Below are 21,562 nucleotides of genomic sequence, written 5' to 3' on the forward strand. Positions count from 1 at the left end.
CTCTCTCTCTCTCTCTCTCTCTCTCTCTCTCTCTCTCTCTCTCTCTTTGTGTCCGTGTCTCTTTCTTCATCTCTCTGTCTCCCTCTTTCTCCGTCTCTCTATCTCTCTGTCTCTGTTTCTCTGGGTCTCTCTTTTTGTCTGTGTCTCTGTCTCTCTGTGTCTCTCTCTCTTGCTCTATCTTCCTCTCTTCCTCACCCTCCTCTCTCTCTCTGTCTTTCTCTGTCTCTCTCTCTCCCTGTCTCTATCTTTTTTCTATGTCTATCTGTCTTTCTCTCATTTCTTTCTCTCTCCCTCCCCTCTCTCTCCTTTCCCCTCTCTCTCCCACCCTATCTCTGCTTCCCTCTCTCTGTCTTTCTGTCTCTCTCTCTGTATATAGTATGTGAACATGTGTCCAAGCTTCTTTGTAGACAGTTTGGGGAGAATTGACAAAAGTTTGTTGTTTTTTTTGTTTGTTTTTTCCTTTGGGCCATTCAGCATTTAATATATCATGCCTGTCCATTTCCCCATTGTCCCTCCCACTCCTTCCCATGCCCACATATATAATTACTCTTTTATGACTAATCATCACAGCAAGATAACAGGGCAATGTTGTCCAGTTTGCAAGTGGGATAATAAATTATATTCCTCATGCTAGTTTTTATTGAACATTTAGAAAATTCTATTGCCATATATTTTAATGAGAGGAAGGAAGAGGGTTGGTCCCTTCAAAAACATATTCTTAAAATTTCTTTTGGCAACATTAGTAGAATCTTGGATCTTGCTTAGTGCTATAAATTATAGTTGTTGTGGTTTTGTTCCTGACTGAACATGACCCTGTGGACGTTTCCTCACCAGATTTTCTTGGCAAAGATACTGGAGTGCTTTGCCATTTACTTCTTCAGTGTATATCCATTTTAGAGGTCAGGAACCGAAGCAAAGGGGGTTTAGGTGATTTGCCCATGGTCACAGTGCTAGTAATTATCTGAAGCTTGATTTGAACCCATATCTTCCTGACTCTAGGAGTAGTGCTTTTTCTACTTCAGCACTTGGCTGGCATATACATTAAGATAGCAAGTAATCATTTTAAGTTTAAGATGCTTCAAGTCCCTAGCTACTATACCTAAATGAATTGGATGCTTTAAGGAATGTGTGTGTATATATAAGTATATATGTCTCTCTCTCTGTGTATATGTTTATGTATATATATTTATATACACATATATCTTGATTTTGCACACATATATTATACATTACAAAGTATTCATGGAATGTAATTTATGTAATATATTTTATAATTTTTGCTTATATTTATATTTTCTATGTATATTATAATTTCTGCTGGGAGAAAAGAGAGAATCAGAATGAAGTTAAGGAATTTTCATCCATGAAATATTATGTAAATTAAAACATATTATTCTAATAAAAATGTGACATTTAATTTCATTTACTGGGAGGCCATGCAGTACAATGCCAAAGACAATGATTCTGGATACAGAGGACCGAAGTTCAAATCACACCTCTGATATTTACAATCTGTATGACATTGGGAAAGTCACTTAAACTCCATGGACCTCAGTTTCCTTATCTGTAACATTAAGAATTTGAGCTAGATGCTTCCTAGTATCCCTTCCAGTTCTGCAGCTATAAACTCGATTTCCAGTTGCTTCTTGGTCCCAATATTCTTTCTTTTCTATCAGGCTATTTCTACTAAGTACAAATCATTCTTCCTAACAGCCAGTTATTAGAAATTATATAAATGGTACGCTTTAAATGGAGACCAAAATCTTGTCACAGGTTACTTACTCATTTGCCTCATCTTAAATTATCTCATAAAAATAAAAACATATTGCCCATTTAAATTATTCATACAGAATAGAAGCAATTCACTCATTAGAAAGCATTTATCAATTACCTACTATTCACCTACTTAGCACTGTACTAGATTCTGAGTATATAATTACAAGAAATAAAACAAGGATCCTACATTAAAATGGGATATTGATATTTATATATATACATATATATCTATATATAAACACACAAAATGCAGATTAAAATAATATGTACATCATAAATATTAAGTAAGGGAGGAGTATATTCCAGGCTCGGAGGAGGACCAGTGTAAAATCATGGAATTAAAAGATGGAGGATCCTGTGTGAAGAACAGAAAGTATGCTAGTTTGTCTGTGTCAAAAAGTATTGAAAGATACCCAGTGAGGCTGAAAGGTATGTTGGGGCAGGTTGGGCAGGGCTCTAAAAGCTCACTAAAGTTTCTTCATTAACCTACAGGCAATAGGTAGCCTCTAAGTAGATGGAATAGAAGAATCATATGAGAAGACTAACCTTTAAGGAAAATTAAGGAAAATTGCTTCATCAAATCTGTTGTAGTATATACATACATATATATATATATATATTCTGGATTTTTGAGAGATTTAAAGCAATTAGGAGGCTGTGGCAGTATTCTGGGTGAGAACTGATGAAAGCCTGAACTAAGATTGTAGCTAAGTAAATGAAGATAAGAGGTGGTAAGAGAGATGTTGTGAAAGTAAAAATAGCTCTATTAGAGGCAATTAATATGATTATGTGGTTTAAGGGATCGTGAGGAGTACAAAGGGGCAGCCAGGTAGCATAGTGAATAGAGTGTCAGGACTATAGGCAAGATGATCTTACTGAGTTCAAATCCATCTTCAGACACTAACTGGGTGACCCTGGATGAGTCCATTTTTCCTGTTTGCCTCAGTTCTCTCATCTATAAAATGATCTGGGGAAGAAAAATGGCAAACCACTCTAGTATCTGTGCCAATAAAATGCCCAAATAGAGTCACAAAGAGTCAGGCATGACTGAATAACAAGAGGAATCCAAAATAATACTGAGATTATAAAACTAATATACAGGAGGGACTATGCTGCCTTTCACAGAAATAGGGATTTTTGAACAATAGGAGAGTCTGTGGGAGAAAAAAAATCCCTTGTATGTAAGTTCAATTTTTGATATATTGAGTATCTAATTTTTTTAGGATATCCAGCTTAAAATGTTCAAGAGGCAATTGGTTGTCCAGAACTGTAGAACACATGAGAGACTAGAGCCAGATATATTAATTTTGGAGACATTTACCCAGATGTGAAAGTTAAACCCATTTTTATGACACCTTTGCTGGAAAAAATATATATTTTAAATTATTTGCCCTAACTAGTCAGAAAAAGTATATGATCCCTGTGCAATTTTTGAAGTGACAATCTCAGTCCTAATAATATTGTTACTGATATCTTAAGCTCTAGAAGAGCTGGCCAAAATGGAAAAGCTTCTAAAAAATTATGTCCAAACATTGAATTGTGTTAAATTTAGGAAAGCAGATGGTGAAGTGGGAGTCCACAAAGAATGAATGTGTCCCCTTTTCTTACTGTTTTCCTTACTGGAGAACAAATTGTTTCAAAGCTACAATTGGATCTAAATATGAAATAATGTGATAGGGCAGCCTGGCAACAAAGTGATATTTTCTTTTGATTATCATTAATTAAATAATGTTCTTTAATAATAACCAATGCACCCAAGAATTTTTCTGGACACAACTATAGAAGCTGTAGTATCTGTTTATTCCATCAACAGAGCAATGAGTTATCAGAAATGGCTATATTTTTTCCTCTTATACCTCATAGAATAGGATAAGCCAACCCTATTTCTTCGCAAGTTTTAATGTTATCAATTTGAGCCAAGAATGAGTTTTCTGTTCAAAATACTATAGACCTAGCTTTTAACGGAAGCAAACTTAAAAAATCGTGTGGGGAAATGATCCCTTTGATAAAGCTTTTAACTTTTGCCTTTCTTAACTTCACATCCCTTCAGGAGGAAAATTCTGACCATGCAAAAATAAGTTCTATGAATATATAGCATATTACAACTTACCTCTCCTGTCCTTACTGAGTCTTTTCCTATGTCTCTTTAAAAATCTGACTCAACTCAACAAACATTTATGAAGGACTCATTATGTACAATACGGCAGACTATATTTCATGAGGCAGACGCAAAGTCACGAGAACTTGGGTTCAAAGTTTGTCTTTAGATAAGAAAAGGGAAAAGAGGAGTGGAAAGGAGAGACTAGAGGAGAGGGTGGGTAGAGGAGAGGGTAGCAGAGGAAAAGAGAACTCTAACAAAGCCGTGAAGGAAATAATTACCTACAAGTAATCTCTACAAAGGATGACAAATATAGAGCTGAAATGAATGCTAATAGTCAACTATTTTCAAATCCTTCACTTTACAGATGGAATGACTGAGGTCTTATTATGTAACATTGAACGATGATCACCAAAGTAATTTTTGGACTTACAGTATATGTTTTAATGGTTTCTTTTATCATTTATTAAATTCAGGCTTCACTTAAATTCCCATTTGATTCAGAGCATGTTTATGCATAATAGCAGCTTCTACAAAAATATTTTTGTCAAGACAAAGCAAATAATTTTGATGTGCTTAAAATATCAGATATAGTTGTCTGTCTGCTGACTAGCTTCACAAAATGGAAAGGAGGACATTGCTGATCCAGAAGGATTTCTTGGGATAATGTGGAAAGGTACTAAAAATAAGATAATCTTGCAAAAAATGAAATGGAACAACTAGTTATTTTACTCCTGGGACAGCTTATGCAGAGGACATAATTTTATTAAGGTCCTTTGCACCTTTAGTGAGCCTTGCTTGACCTTGAAAATTCCACTAGTCAATGCAATGGAAAAGACCTGACTGACTTGGACAAATACAAGGATTGAGGACAGATACACATTGTTCTAATACTTGTGTAAAAAGCAAAGGAGAAATCATTTTCTGTCTCTACGATTTTGGGAGAATGTGATATTCTTAAAATGAGGTTCTTAACCAGAGGATCATAACATTTTAAAATATATATTTACATCTGATTTTAATATAACTTGTTTTCTTCCTAATGCTAAGTAGTTTGGGGGCACTAATTATTTTTTTTGAGAAGGGATTCATGAGTTTTACAAAACTGCCAGGGCAACCCAGGGCACAGAAAAGTGTTAAGGGCTTCTGCTTTAAAATGGACACTGGAGTCATCCTAATAATGAATCTAAAAGTATATAAATTTCTGAGAGTCCGAAGCTCCTTTTACTAAAATTTAATATTTACTTTCAATTTGATTTTTTCCTATTTCTATCACAGTAAATGAGAATAAAAATATATTCAAGACATTCTGAAAAAATCCGATTAAATCTAATTATGTATTATCAAAAGATTTAAAATAATAAAGTTAACAGCCCTTTTCTCGTTTCATTTGAAATACATAAACATATTTGGAAGTCGAAATGTTTACCCTAATAAAGATTGTTCCAGCCAGTTACACCCATTGAAAATAGAACCTAAGAATAATCATGGAATATTTTCTAAAATTTAAGTTAGTGCTCTTAAAATTATGGAGTTCTCCTTTAGAAATTCATTAAATCAAATCTCTTTATGCTATTTTTCTAAGAAGAGAGCTTGCAAAATGTCAAACTTTATGTTGCTCCTTTAACTTGGGTTTTCCCTATTTCACTCAGTCTTAGCCATAAATAGGTCAGGGCATGTGGGACTATTCCTCAGGGTGTCAAAATGTAGAGGGGCACATTTATTTCCTTGGCAGTCATTTTGCCATTTTTGACTAAATTCTCTACATACTTCTCCACATCTAAGGACCACAAGAAATAACTCCCTTTATGTTTCTCACCTGTATTGTACCACCCCTATCCACCTCCCCTCTGTCTTCTTCTGGAAAGTGAAGGATCAGGAGTTATTTGCTACATTCTGAGAATGCAAGTTGGAAATTCTGAATTTCTGTCAGCCTCCCTAAATGTGACCATACCCATTTATAAGCGGCTTACATGAAATCCACTCATGATGTGATGAAAGTAAAGGTAGCATACACTGGAGAGTGAGTTCCTGGGCTTTCCTGTACCACAAGTAAGCTATTCCTCAATGGTCCCAAAAAGTTCCTTCATCCAGCAGCAGTCTTTCAAGGAACAAGTCTCCTGGCCTCTCCTTGAGTTCTCCCCAAAATATCTCTTTCCTCAACCTCTTCACATTTTCCTCAAGTGCCAGAATGTCAGATCTTATGTCTATTCCCAATTAAAGCTGTTATTCTTTGCATTATTTCCTTATAAATTCATTTGAGATGTCTATTAAAAATGAACCTTCGGTAGCTCTTTATTTGAATTTTCTCATGGATTCAATATTGAACATTAGGATAATATCTACAGTACATTTATGTTTGGTTTTCTTTATAAGTAAATGAGTGTAGAATGTCTATGGGCATTTTCTTACAACTAAATTGCTCATTCCCAGCAAAACATTTCAGTGAAAATTTTAAAAAATATTTCTGTGGTTGTAAATGAATTGAAATTAATATGTATGTTTGCCCTATTTTCCCAGGCATTATTTTAATGTCCTTTGGGAAGAGCAACTTACATCTCTAGGACCTCCAAAGAAAGCCCTGTTGTTTTAAGGTGCTCTGGTAAATGGAGTGGATCAAATACTTTAGCTTTACATTTAAAATTAACACTATCTATTTCCATTCCTGATTCTTACAAGAGAGGCTACAACATAGTTCTCCATCTAGCATGTGGGTTGGTAGGACAATAAACACTCAAATACATTGCAAAGCCTAAAGTTATAAAACTTAGCAGGGGACTGATGTCACAGAATACAATGAGAACATCCAGCTGTCTTTGTTCCTTCTTTTAATCTTCCTGGATTTTTAGAACACCCGCAGCTTCAATACGCTCAATAAATGTTAGCCACACTGACCCAACCTAGCTTTTTGCAGAACTGTAACTAGGGCAGTGGGACTGAGGCTTTGTCCTAAGACACACACGTTTAGATGACACTGACTATAATACACTAGTTTTCAAGAATAAATAACATTAATTTCTATCTAGCCAGCTTTTCCCATTCCACAACCACTTGGAAAATGAGGTCTGCCTTTCACCAGCTGCACCTGTCTGAATGGTAGCCTTGTTTCCAACTTCTCTACTCTTGCCTCCAATAGAATTTGTTTTAAAATTTTGACTTCAGAATATTCTTCATGTTCTTCCCTAGTGTGCCTTTTGGGAAACTTGGAGTCAAAATTACAAGTTAGCAATTCTGTTTATTTATGCCACTTTCTTTTCCATATCCCTGGCTTTACTTTATCTCTCCTTATCCCATCCATGTCCATATCTTCTCTGTTTTCTCTTCTTTGAACTAAATAGCTCCAGTTCCTTCAACCCTTCAAACCCAAGGTATGAGCACAACCTCTTTTGGATCTAATCCAGTCTTTGATTAGTTTGTCTAAATGTAGGGATAGGAGGAAACATAATATTCAAAAAATGGTCTAACTAGGATTGCATTCAATGGGACTGTCAAAATGTTATATATTTAGAGCTCAAAGAAACCATAGAGGCCATTGAGTACAGTCCAGTTTTATGGATGTGGAAATTGAGACACAGAGGTTTAATTGACTTGGCTAGGGTAATAAAGCTATTTGGTATTAGAGATAAATTTGGAATCAGTCTTTCTGACTTCACACCTGCTTCTTTCTCCTTCAGCATTCTGAATTCTCCTTCACCCTTCTGGATATATTCTTCTAAAAATGACACTAACTTTTTCTTATGCCATGTTACACAACTAGCTCATAATAAAGTTGAAGTCTAATTAAACTCTCACTTTTTAATATGAGTTATTGTTTATGTATGTTTCCGTCTACTGTGTAAATATTTTTAAACATAATTTAGGCTTTTACTTTTATTCCTATGACATTTTAACTTATTCAATGAGATCCATTTTTTTGGGCTCCCTTTCAGAAAAAAATATCTTTCATTACCTTCTTTTTTAGACTTTTTTCTGTATTCATTTTATTCTATTCTTCATTATCTGTGTATGTATGTATGTATAATTTCTCATGATAGATTTTAAGTTCATTGTGGCAAAGGATGAAGGATTATGCCATATTTACTTTTTCATCTCATTTAGCACCTACCTATGGGTGTTTAACAAACCTATGTTGAGTTAAATTAAACTAGGACTATTCTAATAAGCAATAAAAATTTTGTTCCAATCCTAGATCCAACATTTACTTAATTCTTTGATACCAGACAAACCATTTAACTTTTGGTTCAAGTAACACTTTATTTCTACTTTCCTAGATGGGAGGGACTCTTGTATTTGATCGCATAGCAGCCAACACAATTTCACAAAGTATTGTCATAGGTTACTGATTTTTTAGATGACCCTGGAAATGTTGATTAATTTAAAAAAAAACAACTAAAGGGTTTGAAGGGAGTAACTAGGCCAATCCATTAAGTTAATACTTAACATCTAAAGTTTTAATGATATAAAATTCTTTGCATTACCATATTATTTATTTCTTGTCAATGTCCAAGACTTCAGTGAATTTTTGCTAACTACATTTTTTAAAGAAATGAAATGGTTATATTTCCAATGAGTCATACAACAGACAATCACCATCCTCCTCTCTGTCCTCCTACGCATCCTCATGCCTAAGAATATGGGCATATTTAGAAGAAAGGTCCTTCAGATATCTACTTTTTACCACTTGAGAGTTTGGAAACTAAGCATGTAGCAAACTATCACCCATTTGCATTAAGAGTCACCATTATGAAAACCATAGATCAAGACTGAAAGGAAGCAAACACTATATGCTATCTAGTTGCTTTGGTTTATGGTCTACATATGTGGCTCATTACTTTTTCGCAACTCAATATGTTCACTCTTTTGGATTGGGTAATTAGATATTTCAGTTTTATTTTACCATTCTCTGAACCAAACATAAATCACTTGGAATGGAACATCATCACGACCCAGCTAGCTGTTTCTTTGAAAGAAGGGAAAACAAGTCTTCATGTTGCCTGGGTATTCATGTTCTTTATATAAAATCTTTCTGTTGCATTTGGGTATTTATATTCCAGTGGGTGACATTATGCTTTTGCTATGCTATATTGCATTCACATTACAACTTAACTCAGGAAGGAAAAATCTGCTAAAGTATTTTTATGGTCCATTTTCCAAATGTGCTATTTATTCAATTCTAAAGGTATATTTATTGTGTCTTATTTTTCAGAAAACATAACAAATATCAAATTTAAATGTTTACATGTACAGTAGTCACCAACCAGTTTATTTTGTAACTTACTTTTAAAGTCACTGATGTCAAGAGTCAATGAGTGCCCTGCCAACCATACTGGGGATAGAAAGGTAGAATGTAACTCACAGTTTATTAGAGAGGAAAGGGAAAAACCACCTACAAATACATTAAGAGATCTGTGATGGTGGATAGGTGTGATAATTTCTCTCACTGACACTTAGAAGGCAGAATTAGAATTGTGTGAACAAAGGACAGCTGAAATTATTTGTATACAAACTATAGAATATGAAATAAATATAGCACGACATCTTCTAGCATATTCTGTATTTGAGGAGAGAAATGCCTTTGTAGAAGGTGAGAGATGAGCTGAATTTTGAGAATTTAAGCTGCGAGGTAAGATTTTTTTTAAACAGTAAAAATTTATTAACTATTGAACACTGTTCTAGGCATTTGAGATATGAAGATAAAGATAATCCTTCATAAAAGAATGTTCAATATTAAAAACCACTATGTACAGTACCTCACTGTAAATTGTTTGCACCTTGCACCTAATCACAAGATGTCACCTCTGTGTGTGGGAGGGAGTGTGAAGGATTAATGTAAAAAAGGAAAAATTCTCAAGAATTTTTTCACATAAAAAGTGGGAAGGTTGGAGGAACCAGTGTGGATATTATTTTTATCAGTCAGTCATAATTGTAGAATTTGCATCTATATATACATATATGAGCAGCTAGGTGGCACAGTAGAGTACCAGGCCTGAAGTCAAGAAGACCTAATTTCAAATCTAAACCAGCTAAGTGGACCTAGACAAGTCATTTAAACCTTTTTGCCTCAGTTGCCTCCTCTGTAAAATGAGCTCGAGAAGAAATGGCAAGCCACTCTAATATCTTTGCAAGGAAAATCTCTTGCATTTAAATGGTCTTGAAGAGTGGAACATTACTGAAAATGACCAAATAACAACACACAAATATAAACATATATTTTATACCCACACAAATAACAGTTCCTGGGAGGCATAAAATAGATTTTGAAGGTAATATGGCACCTCAAAAAGAATAATTCAGCTAAACAGAACCATAGCGATCATCTGATTCAATTTTATATTATACTGGAAGAAACTGAAATCCCAGAATGGGGAAATAGCATCATCACCATGATTGTGGCCATCATTTTATACACACTCTGTTCCCATCTTTTAACCTCATATTGTCCAGGGCAATACGCTGAGATTATAAATTGCAAAGGAGATAGTCTTCATTGTTTCATTATAAGACATCACAACACCAATTAATTTACAGGTCCAGTCTCAAAGAAAATGCTTTCAGTATTAGGTAACTAGATTCCTTTTTCTGGGAAGTCCTGCTAGATCTAGCAGCCGATGCTGAAAAGTAAGTGTGCATGCATATAATCTGCTGTTGCCACTAAAATTCTTTACAATCAGGCTCCTGTCTACTTTTCCAATTTTTTTATGCTTTTCTTCCTTTCCACTATTCTATGATCCGGTAACATTAGTATTGGCCTTCTTATTAATTTTTTAATTTACACAAGCCATGTCCAGTGTCCTTGCCTATGCACTAACTGTCTCACATGCCCAGACTACTCTGACAAATTCCTTCCACCTTTTTGTTTTCCTGATTTCCTTTAAAATTCTGCTTCAATGTTTTCTTCTGCATCAGACATTTACTGATAATTCCCTACCACTCCCATACAATACTACAGGCTTCCTTCTGAAATTATCTTTCATTTCATTGTGTCTATTTTGACACAATGTGTCACAATTTGTGTCTATTATTTATTTTCATGACACTCTCTAATTAATGTGAGTTTGATGGCAAAAAAATTGTCCCCCCCCTTTGTTTGTACATCTGATATAGCAGAGGGCCTGCCATCTAGTAAGCACTTAAACTCTTATTGACTAACTAGTAATTTTTATGTATGGATCAAACTCCAAAAACTACACCCAAGGCAACTGGCAAGAAACTGTGGGAAAAAGGAACAAATACACCACCTCTTGGGGAGAAAACAGAGGTTAGAATACTAATAAAGGTAACCATTGACTGAAAATGTCACCATCGAGGTTGTACTCTCTGAAGAGTGGAAATGGAATTTCTGGTACTCTAATTCCAAAGGGAAATAATAGAAGTTTGAAAGACAATAAGGCACTCAGAAAAAAAAGTTGAAATGAAGTGGAGCATTTGGAGCTAATTCAATTTATCCTACAGAGGAAGAAACTGAGGTCCCAGAGAGGGGGAGTAACATTATCATCAACATCATCTGATGATCATCATCATTATTATCATCATCATCATTATCGTTATATTGTACGTGCTCATCCAATTCTTCCTGAAATCCAGGTCAAGCTGAAGTGGAGTCAAATGGAGCCCAAATCATTAACTCACAGGCTGTTATACCTAGAATGGATTTTAGAAATCTCCTTAAGTAATGTCCTTATTTTACAGATAGAAATATATATCCAGTATTAATATATGTTGTAATTTGGAAAAACCTCTTTGTTTCTTTGTGTTTTTCCTTTCCTTCTGGCCTCATTTCTCTGTTTTCCCAGCAGATTGTCTAAGTTTTAATCATACTCATCTAGCTGGACTTCTTCTTTTTTGGAATCCCACCCCATCCCACTTGAAAACTTATATGGAAACGTAAAATTTAATACCTCTCTATGACCTCAGAAGTAAAAACCAATCAGATTCACCTGAATGAGCCCTCTATAACACATGACAATGTATTTACAGGGAGTTGCTCCAAAACTAGACCTGGCTGAGATGACCTGCTACACAGAACCAGGATAGATTTAGGAATCCACGGGAGAGTTGGATGTTACTATGCATCAAGTCCTGGAAGCCATCTCTCACAGAATTATTCTGCCACTACCTGGAGAGGATTATGTCTGAGCATTTCTGTAAATCTTCTTGGTTTTTTCTCCTATTCTTCCTTCTCTGTCCAGTCTCTGGGGGTTAAAGTTTCCATAGCACTTTTAGGTTTCCAAAATTCTAACACCATTTGAAGATATAAAGTTAGTGGCAGCTAAATGGTTTAGTGGAGGGAGCCTGGCATGGAAATACAAGGCCCTTGGTGCAAATCTGGCCTCAGACATGTCCTGGCTGTGTGACCCTGGACAAGTAACTTAATCCCAATTGCCAGCCCTTACCACTCTTCTGCCTTGGAACTAATACTTAGTATCAATTCTAAAACAGAAGTTAAAGGTCTAAAAAATAAGAAGAAGATATGAAAGCAGAGGAAAATAGAAATTATCCCAATTTCAAATTGGGAAGTATCAACCCCAGTTCCAGTGTAGGGTCAATTAGTTGTTCTAATCTCTTTCATTTGTGATCTGTTCTTCCAGGTTTCCATTTAAGTTTCTTCAATTAAACAAAATTGTTGTTGTTGTTGTTGTTGTTGTTTTATTTCTTTTGAGCTTCCAAAAAAGGAAAAAAAAAAAGGATAGAGGGATGACTTTCAGAATGTGGATTCCATTCCCAATTTTGGTATGTATTAGCTGTGTGACCCTTTTTAGTCTTTTAACATCTCATTGCCACAAACAATTCTCTGAGATTATAAATTGCAGAGGAGATAGACTGTCTTTTTTCCTGACAGTAAAATCCTTACCAACAAAGACTCAGCTCCGGTCCAAATGAAAATGCTTTCAGTATTGACTGACTAGACTCCTTTTTCGGTGAGACCCTGCTAGACCTAGCAATAGGCTCTGAGAGCAATGAAAGCAGCAGAACCCACATCTCAGAATACCCACATACGGGTTCTTTCAGCTAAATTGCTGAAATAGATCCTTCTGAGACAGAGCCAGACTCTCTAAGTCCAGGATTCATAACGTAAATGCAGGATGTACAGCAGTAAGAAGGTCTCTTGGCTTCTTCCCCCTTAATTTCTGGGCTGAATAATCTAAATTAGGGAAGGCTGTCCAGTAGCCTCCTTCATAGGGAGCAGGGTCGAGATCTTAGGGGTATTCCCTATGGAGGGCTTGCAAATCCATAACCAGCACCAGCCTTCTCTCTCCCATCACTTGAGATTTAAGGATAATAGTTGGAACTGAGAAGACCAGCTCACTAAGGCTGTCTCAAACTGTACTTTCTTCTCTAATCCTAGACCAGGCCAGAGAGTATGGATCCCCCTTAGTGGATCCTCCATTTGGCCCAGGTTATATCATCAGGCAGCCCCAGAGTCTGACCAGCACAAATGCTGTCTCTATTTCTTGGTCTCTCTTCCCATTCTGTCAACATGATCTTCCTCTTAAAAGATCTACTTAGGCCTCTTCTTAAGAGGAGTAAAAGTACTATCCAAGGCCTCTAAATTCCTCAATCTGTGGAAATTTCCCACCTTGTCCTGCTTCCTCCTTTGATTGATAATTTTCTTTTAAATGTACATTATTAAGAAAGTACACTTAATGAGCACTTAATTATACTCAGTACTGTACTGAATCCTTCCCTATGAGAGTATTCCATCCAAACAATCAAAACCCATGTGAAACATTGTGGAGAATCTATGGCTATTAGCTGTTGAGTATTCAACAAATAGATAATTTTTTTTGTTCACTTTTACTTTCACAGCTGAGGCAAGTCTTAGAGATGAAACAATGCAAAATAAACCACCACTCCCTAGGGTGGCTAATGCCACTTACCCAAATGGCTCAAGATAAAATTTCCAATTGAGTCTTTTAATTTCTTTTGCTGAGATGAAAGGTATGACAAGTATTTTGCAAAGCTTAAAGCACCATATAAATATTGCTTATCAGCTTGGTTATTAAACTGGGGAAGTATGCCAGGAGAAAAATTTTATATATTGATAAATTTGACATAGTAAATTTCAAGATTCCTCTGCTAAAATACATCTCTAATGCCGCTTTTTCTAAAGAGGGTCCAAACATGGGTCCTCAAAAGATAATCCAATAGAATTGCACATACCATCAACATGGGAAAACAATGCACATGGGAAAGCATGTGTTCTAAGGACCAGAAGGTTAGCTGATTCATTCCAAAATCCTCAATATGTTTTTAGAATTATTATTATTATTATTATTATTATTATTATTATTCCAGTCACAACAACTAATAAAAATCAGTCAAATCAACTTAGAATGAGAGGGACTATACTATTTGTTTGGTATTAATTATTTGCAAAATTGAACTAAATGCTAATAAAATAATGTTTTTCATTGCAAATTGGGTCACATTTCTCAGGATGAGTTTATATAATATCATAACAATGGCTCCAATTTTTTCTACATATTCCCAGAGGATAAGAGATAATGAAAATGAAAGTTTGAACTAAGGGAGAACAGTGAATTGTAAAAATGTCCTTTCAGAAAGGCTGTTCCCACAAGGCTCATAGCAAATGGTCAAGGCAATAATCTAAAATAGGTAATAATAATGATAATTTACCTGAATTTAGCACAAAGGACTTATAACTATTGAAAACCCCGAAAGCTTACCTAGATGAACAGCATGGGTTTGAAAATTATATTATATATTTAAAGTTATTCAGGTTGGTTCTTCATTTAAAATTCTAATGTGGTCCATCCTCTGGAAAAGCTCTGCCAAGGAATAGGTCACCTTTAATTTACTGTAAAGCATATTGAACATATGCCCTTTGAAACTTCACTGCATGAAAGCATAAAATCTTCATTAAATCTCCACTCCCTTTGTAAGCAACATCTTATAACTTACAAGAATATCACATCTTACAAGAGTTAGAAGAAAAATCAGTTGACAAGGAGCCAAAGATAACTTGTTTGTCTATTCCTCCATAGGAGAAATGAAAAAGAGATTTTTGGAAATCCATTTTGAGGGAAGAATTGGGCTATGAACACAGTCCAAAGCTCCCTAGGTGGGCGCTGGTGGGTGAGAAGGGGTATGCACAGTCTACTTTTGTCTAAATTATCTAGACTGGGTGACTTGATTTAAGAGTTGTGCTATTTTAGGGTAATGGAGTGTAAGTGATAGATTTATGGCTTCTTTGTGTTGAGAATTTCACAACTGGTTAGATCTTAAAAGGTACATTCTGGAAAATCTCCAGAGGAACTGCAAGGCTATGTGATCCATTTGCTAAGTCTCCTGGCCAGATAAAAAGTACAGGGCTCTTTGCCCACTAAGCTCAGCATGGATGATGCCCCCTAGAAAGATAGATAGATAAGAGAGAGAGAGAGAGAGAGAGAGAGAGAGAGAGAGAGAGAGAGAGAGAGATGGAGAGAGACAGTGGAAAGAGAGGAAGGGAGAAAGAGATGGAGGTAGAGCTAAATATATAGGCATATATGTCTATCTGTTATGCATGTGTATATGAAACAAATATAATATATGTATATGGGAGCATATATGTGTTTATATATCTGTATATACATACTAACTTATATACATATTTCCCTATTTTAATCCATGCTGAAGAAGTCATCATTGCAGGAAACAGTATGAAATTATTTTCAGCTGCCCAGAATTAGTATGCGTATATAATTTAGAGTCTTAATGAGTTTCTTGGGGCACTTACAGGTTGTGTATTCACCATGCCCACACAACCTGTACATATTAGAGTCTTAAATTCATATTGGCCTTCCATCTACTGTGTGCGTGGCAGATTACAAGCACTTTAGAAATGCATATTAGCTAACTGACTACATTTTCAGTGGATTTTCAGTCCATTTAATTTAAAAGATTTGAAGTATCTACATTATCTAAATTCAAGGAATTATCTATATTATTTTTCTCAATTTAGAATTTCAGAAATCATTGGAGGGTACATATAACTCTACCTTTCTCCGGATCGTAAGAGCAAATAAGTGTACTTAGAGCTGGTAAAAAGCTTAATAGTCATTTAATTTTACCCTTTGATTTTAAAGATTAAGAAACTATGGCTTAAGGAAGTTAAGTGACTTGTTTTTTATTTAGTTTATTCCTAATTGTGGTGGTGGGGAGAGAGTAGTATGTCAAAGACTAGCAGATTACGTTCTACTGTAAAGTGTTCAGAAATTGATCCAGTGTCTTTGTTGCATCCTTATGCCAGAATTCTGATCTTCCATCCATCTGGAAACTTCAAGGTGACCACGGTTCCTTGAAGTTTTTGCCAATAGAACATAATCTCTGACAAGTCCTTCCAAGCAAGGAAATTTTAATTTAATTAAATTTTGAGTCTGATCAAAAGATGACAGGTCATCTGAGGACCAACTTGATTTAAATGGAAAGTTCAATACCAGAAAGTTGACCAACTGGTTATGAATGCTTTTGGCAGCCAACACCCACAAAATCATCTGCTAATGTCATATAAGAGAGGGGTGGATAGGTAGCACATTTTTCTATTCAAAGCTCCAGGTCTGGAGTTGGGAGGATCTGAGTTCAAATCTTGATTCAAACATTTCCTATCCATTTGACCCTGGGCAAGTCACATAACTCTGCTTAACCCTTGGTGCTTTTTTTCCCCTATAGAATTGATACTGACAAAAGGTAAGGGTTTAAAATAAGTAAATAAATAATTTTTAAAAATAAAGTCAGGGAGGATTACAAAAGGGATGATTAGAGAGGGTACATGGCCATTCATCTTTTGAAATAATGAGTTAAACATAATTGCAACTAATTTGTATACAGATTATTTAATTTTTAAATTTTTGCTTAGATGTTTATTAATTTTGATTCTATGTACCCTCTTTAATTCCTAGATGTCATTCCAGTAAAAGAGACATGTTTTGATTATTGAAATCCTTTATGAGGAAGACTCACTAAGCCTGATTTTTCCATAGCATAAGGTACACTTTATGTCAAGTAGAGTAACTTAAGAGCCAATAAAAACTTTTTTAAGCCTCTCAAGACCTATTTAATAGAGACTCACTATTCTATCATTTACAGAGCTCAAAGAAGTAAAATAGCTTTCAAAAAATTTCTAATAAACTCTCTTGAGACACTAACTCAGAAACCTTTGCATCAAGGCATTCGGCAATATTAAAGTGTTGTCGAAGAGCTAGCATTACCTAATATAACATGCAAGTAGTTGATTCAGTAAGATTGGATATGTCACAGGATAAGTTCAAAGGGATAAAGTCATATCTTCCATGGAAGTTATTTTTAGAGTAAGATCTCATAAGAGTTCACATAAAAAATAGTAAGAACATCGAATCACTTTTCAACCAGTGGCAAATCATTATTTCTTTTTTATAAACTGCCTCTATGCATTTTTTTTGAGAAAGGAAAATGTCTACTTTAATTTTGCATTGTATACATTGGTAGACTGGTGTGTCATGTAGAATTATGTCCATCACATTCCATGTCAGCAAGGGGAATATTCTCTGCTCTTCTTGGCTAGCTAGACAGTGAAGAAGTTCTGCCACAATCTTGTTATAGATTTCACAATAATTAAAAATAATGATCATAATCATTCTAATGCCATTATTTCTGCCATAATTTGCTTTTCAAAGCATTTTCACATTTGATCTTCACAAGAGTTATTAGAAGAGATAGGCCTGTGGGTTATGTTCTATGAAATGTTTCATCTGAGTTCATATGAGAGTAGAAACTATTATCATTTTGGAAACAAAATTACATCTACTTTCAGAGGATGAAATAGAAACTCAGTTAAAAAAATGTTCATGGTCACAGAATAATTAAACCAGTATTAAAATCCAGTTTCCTAACTCAGTCCTATGATTTCTCTATTAAGCCATGACAGAATGAAGGGATCTAAATATTGATAATTAGTTAATATTTTTAAACTACAATTCTCTTTTAAACATGATTATCTTTTACTCAGAGGCATAACTACATGGCAGCAGTTGGGAATATTGTTTCACTTAGGGATTTTTGAGACCCAAAGGAGTTCTCATTTTTCTCTTTCATTAATTATTTTACATATTCCATGATGATTCTAGACATACTATACATTTCTAGATTATGGCTCTAGATTAATAAAGACTTAATTTGTCACCTAATTTCTGTTCATAATTCTGTTATATTTATGCTTTTCACTATCTTAAAAAAAACTCATGTTAATGCATGGTATCCCAAAAGTCTTAATGTCCTAAAATCCAAAGTTCTTATCATCATTTGGCGGTTACTGATGTCTCAGTGCACTGAAACTTTTAGGATATTCTTTATAAATGCAAGTTATGCTTTAAGAGAATAAAAATAATAAGGTATTGAAGCTTAAAACTATGCTAACATTTTTAAGACATGCTGCAAAGTACTTTTAGGCTTTCAAATCACTTCATATACATTATTTTATTTGATATCCTGGCAACATTATGAGGTACATGCTCACTCTCTCCATTTTTACAGATGAGGAAACTGAGTCTGAGAGGAATCAAGCAATTTGCAGAGGACCAGAATCTTGGCAAATATCTAAAGTAAGAATGCTATCCAGGTCTCCATGACTTCAACACTATCTACAGCATGAGAGCTAGCTGCTTGTATTCCATACAGAATTTTATTACTTAGCATTGATGTTCTAGCAATCAACTGTCTATTCATTGAATGAAACTGGTTTAATTTAGGAAAATTTAGGAGAACCTCCTTCAGGTCACTGAGTTGTACTTTAAGGAAATAAGTAAGCATTTTACTGGCTTGATAGTGTTAAGGTAGATTCAACGTTAAAACTTAGAAGAAGTTGGCTTTAAAATGTAATTTTTAATGGCTTCATTAGACTACAATGTAATGCCAATTTCTAATAAAGTTTGGATTTTGTAGAGTGGATACAAATGAGAGTTGGGAGGTATAAATACCATACCATGACGGATCATCACAAATCATTTATACTATCATTTAAAATCATTATCTGAGGTTCAGAGAAATTCAGTTACTAATTCATAGTCACAAAGGCAATAAAGCGGGATTTGAAAGCAGGTATGACTAATTCAGGGCAATTAAGTGACAGAGTGGATAGAGTGCTGAGCACAGAGTCAGTAAGAATTCAAATCCAGCCCCAGATGCTTAGTTGTATGGCCCTAGGCAAGTCACCTAACCATGTGTGCTTCAGTTTTCTCATCTGTAAAATGGGCAAAAAAATCTTAGAGTATCTTAGCCAAGAAAATCCCAGATGGAGCCAAGAAGAGTCAGACACAACTGAAAATGACTAAATTACAACTAATAACTCTCTCTCTAGCTACCATATTCACCACTATTCTAAGTTGTCTTTTATTAGTTCATTAGCATATATTGCTAAATAATGTCAAGGACCAAGACTCAACAATCAGTCAATGTCTCAGAGGTAGGCTGGGTGTGTTTTGATGCTTTGCCTTAGTTTGACCACCCTAGAGGGAGATGCTGATTGGTCCTATATAAGGAGTTCTACAGCTTCTTGGCATGATCCTTTTCTTCTTTGCCTATAAAAGCAGAACAGTTTGCATGCAATGACACCCAGGGCTCAGGAAAATACTACTCTTTGCAACCAGTAGTCTGATTGCAGGTTCCCCTTATGCCTAATGTTATCAATGCATCCATGTTCAGAGACCCTTGCTTTTTACCCACAACTAGAGTTTTCTATGCTCCCACCTGAGCCTAAAATCTAACTAAAGAGTCTCATTTCCTTTAAAAAGATTAAAACTTTTAAAAAAGTTTCAAAGACTTTTTTAAAAATCTTGGTAAATAATCATAGAATGTCATAATGGGAACATAATTTTATCATCCAGCCTGAGCCATTTTATTTTCCCATATGAGAAAGCTGAGACCCTACATAGGAAATCACCCATAGTCAATACAGATCATTTATAGCAGTGGTTCCCAAAATTTTTTGGCCTTCTGCCCCCTTTCCAGAAAAAGTATTATTTAGCACTGCTTGGAAATTATGAAACTATTTATTGAACTCAGAATAGAATGTAATACAAAAAAAAGTGTGGCCATCACCTCTCTCCTGGATCTCTGCACCACCCACCAGGGGGTGGTAGTGCCCACTTTGGAAATCACTGATTTATAGCATAGCTACAACAAAAATCTAGGTGTCTCATATACTGTATCTGTGGTCTTTTTCTACAATATTAGAAGACTTTTGAACCTCTTCTGCTAGGTAGCAGCTCTTTCCAAACGGGGTAAGTAAAAAGGGCACTGCAATGAGAGGGAAGATCATCTTGGAAGAGACTAGCAAAGATTATAGGGCACTTGTCTGTTGTCACATCAAGATTATTGACATCTCTATTTTGCTTTGTTTGTTTTTAATTTGTGTTATGCTTTGGCATTAGAGTTCTTTCAATGTGTTGGTTAAAGATCTCTGGTTTCATATTCCATTAATTTTTATTTTAAAGAATGAATATCAATAAAGATTTGACTTCCAGGAGCTTTTTTTTTAAGTGACTATTTTGCTCTGATCCCTTTCACACCAGGCAACAATGTGAAGCTCCCGAATGACTAATAAAAGATTTGAAAGGAACAAGTTGCTTTCATTTGGAAATGAATGCACTCATGTGTTCTTTATCCAAGGACTTGTGCAGCAATATTCACGTGGGCAGATTAGGAAATGATTATAAAACTGAAGTAGCAGTTGAGCCTCTTCTTTGTACTGTAGCTCGATGGGAAAAGCTCATAGACCAAAAAAAAAAAGAGAGAAAAAGAAAAAAGAAAACCACATGTCTATTTGAATTGTCAGAAGCACACTTGCCATCTGTAAAAATGTTATTCTCTAGAGATGAGTGCAGAGAAGTAGGAATGATTTCAAGTCTGAAATATATCCATCAAAACCATAAATGCTGAATCTCAGTGCAGGTGACTAAATTGAAACATTTCTTGGTTCTTCACTAATAACAGAATATAAAACTGCTTTTAAAATATACTGTTGGGATTTATATGAATTTAATCTAAAAGAAATAGGATCATCTTTAAAAAGCCTAGAGAACAAAATTCCATGGCTTTCAATAATCAGGATGAAATGTACAAACAGTCATATATATCCAAAGCCAAATAGTTATCATTTTTTAAAAAATTTGTTTTCAGATCACATTACCCATGGCATAGTGTATTTTCCTTAGTAGAGATTGGGAATTTAACTGAAAAAGAAAGTCGTTTCATTAGGATGACAGGTTAAAGTTATGAGACTTCAAGAGAGGGTATTTAGTCCAACACCATCACTTTCCAGATTAAAAAAAATGAGGCTCAGAGAGGCTAAGAACACATAGTATTAAGCTTGGTTGTGAAGTCAAGTCCTTTGGTTTCAAATTCAAGACTCTTTCCACTGTGATATGCTTCCTCCATAGTCTTGTGTATAATTTTCACTATCACACTTAGGTCTATTTTAATGTCATCTCATACATTTTTTAAAAGTTCAGTCTCCCTTATTTTCTTGTCTTATAGATACCATACACTTATTGATGACAGAATGAAAGAAGGTTATTATGCTAGCAAATAAAAAATTGTGAACACAGAATAATATACTTGTCAGATCTCTGGGAAAGAAAAGATTTTAAAAGCAAGCAAGAGATAGAGGAAAATTACAAAATGTAAAATAAATGATTTTGATTATATCAAACTAAA

The 21,562-nt window shown here is 34.9% G+C and overlaps 1 protein-coding gene across 3 annotated transcripts in view; it reads right to left on the bottom strand.

Moving 5' to 3' along the window:
• The window catches only part of GRIA2 (glutamate ionotropic receptor AMPA type subunit 2), a 174,805-nt gene that overhangs the window by 46,925 nt on the left and 106,318 nt on the right, over positions 1–21,562 (bottom strand). The window contains exon 7 of one of the 3 annotated variants that reach the window (XM_044682200.1): positions 16,519–16,526. The exons of the other annotated variants lie outside the window; for them this stretch is intronic. Within the exon in view, the coding sequence (XP_044538135.1) occupies positions 16,519–16,526 (8 nt within the window). The remainder of the gene's footprint in view (positions 1–16,518; positions 16,527–21,562) is intronic. 3 annotated transcript variants of the gene reach the window in all.

This window comes from Gracilinanus agilis, chromosome 6 (genome assembly GCF_016433145.1).
Source record: "Gracilinanus agilis isolate LMUSP501 chromosome 6, AgileGrace, whole genome shotgun sequence".
Lineage (NCBI taxonomy): Eukaryota > Metazoa > Chordata > Mammalia > Didelphimorphia > Didelphidae > Gracilinanus > Gracilinanus agilis.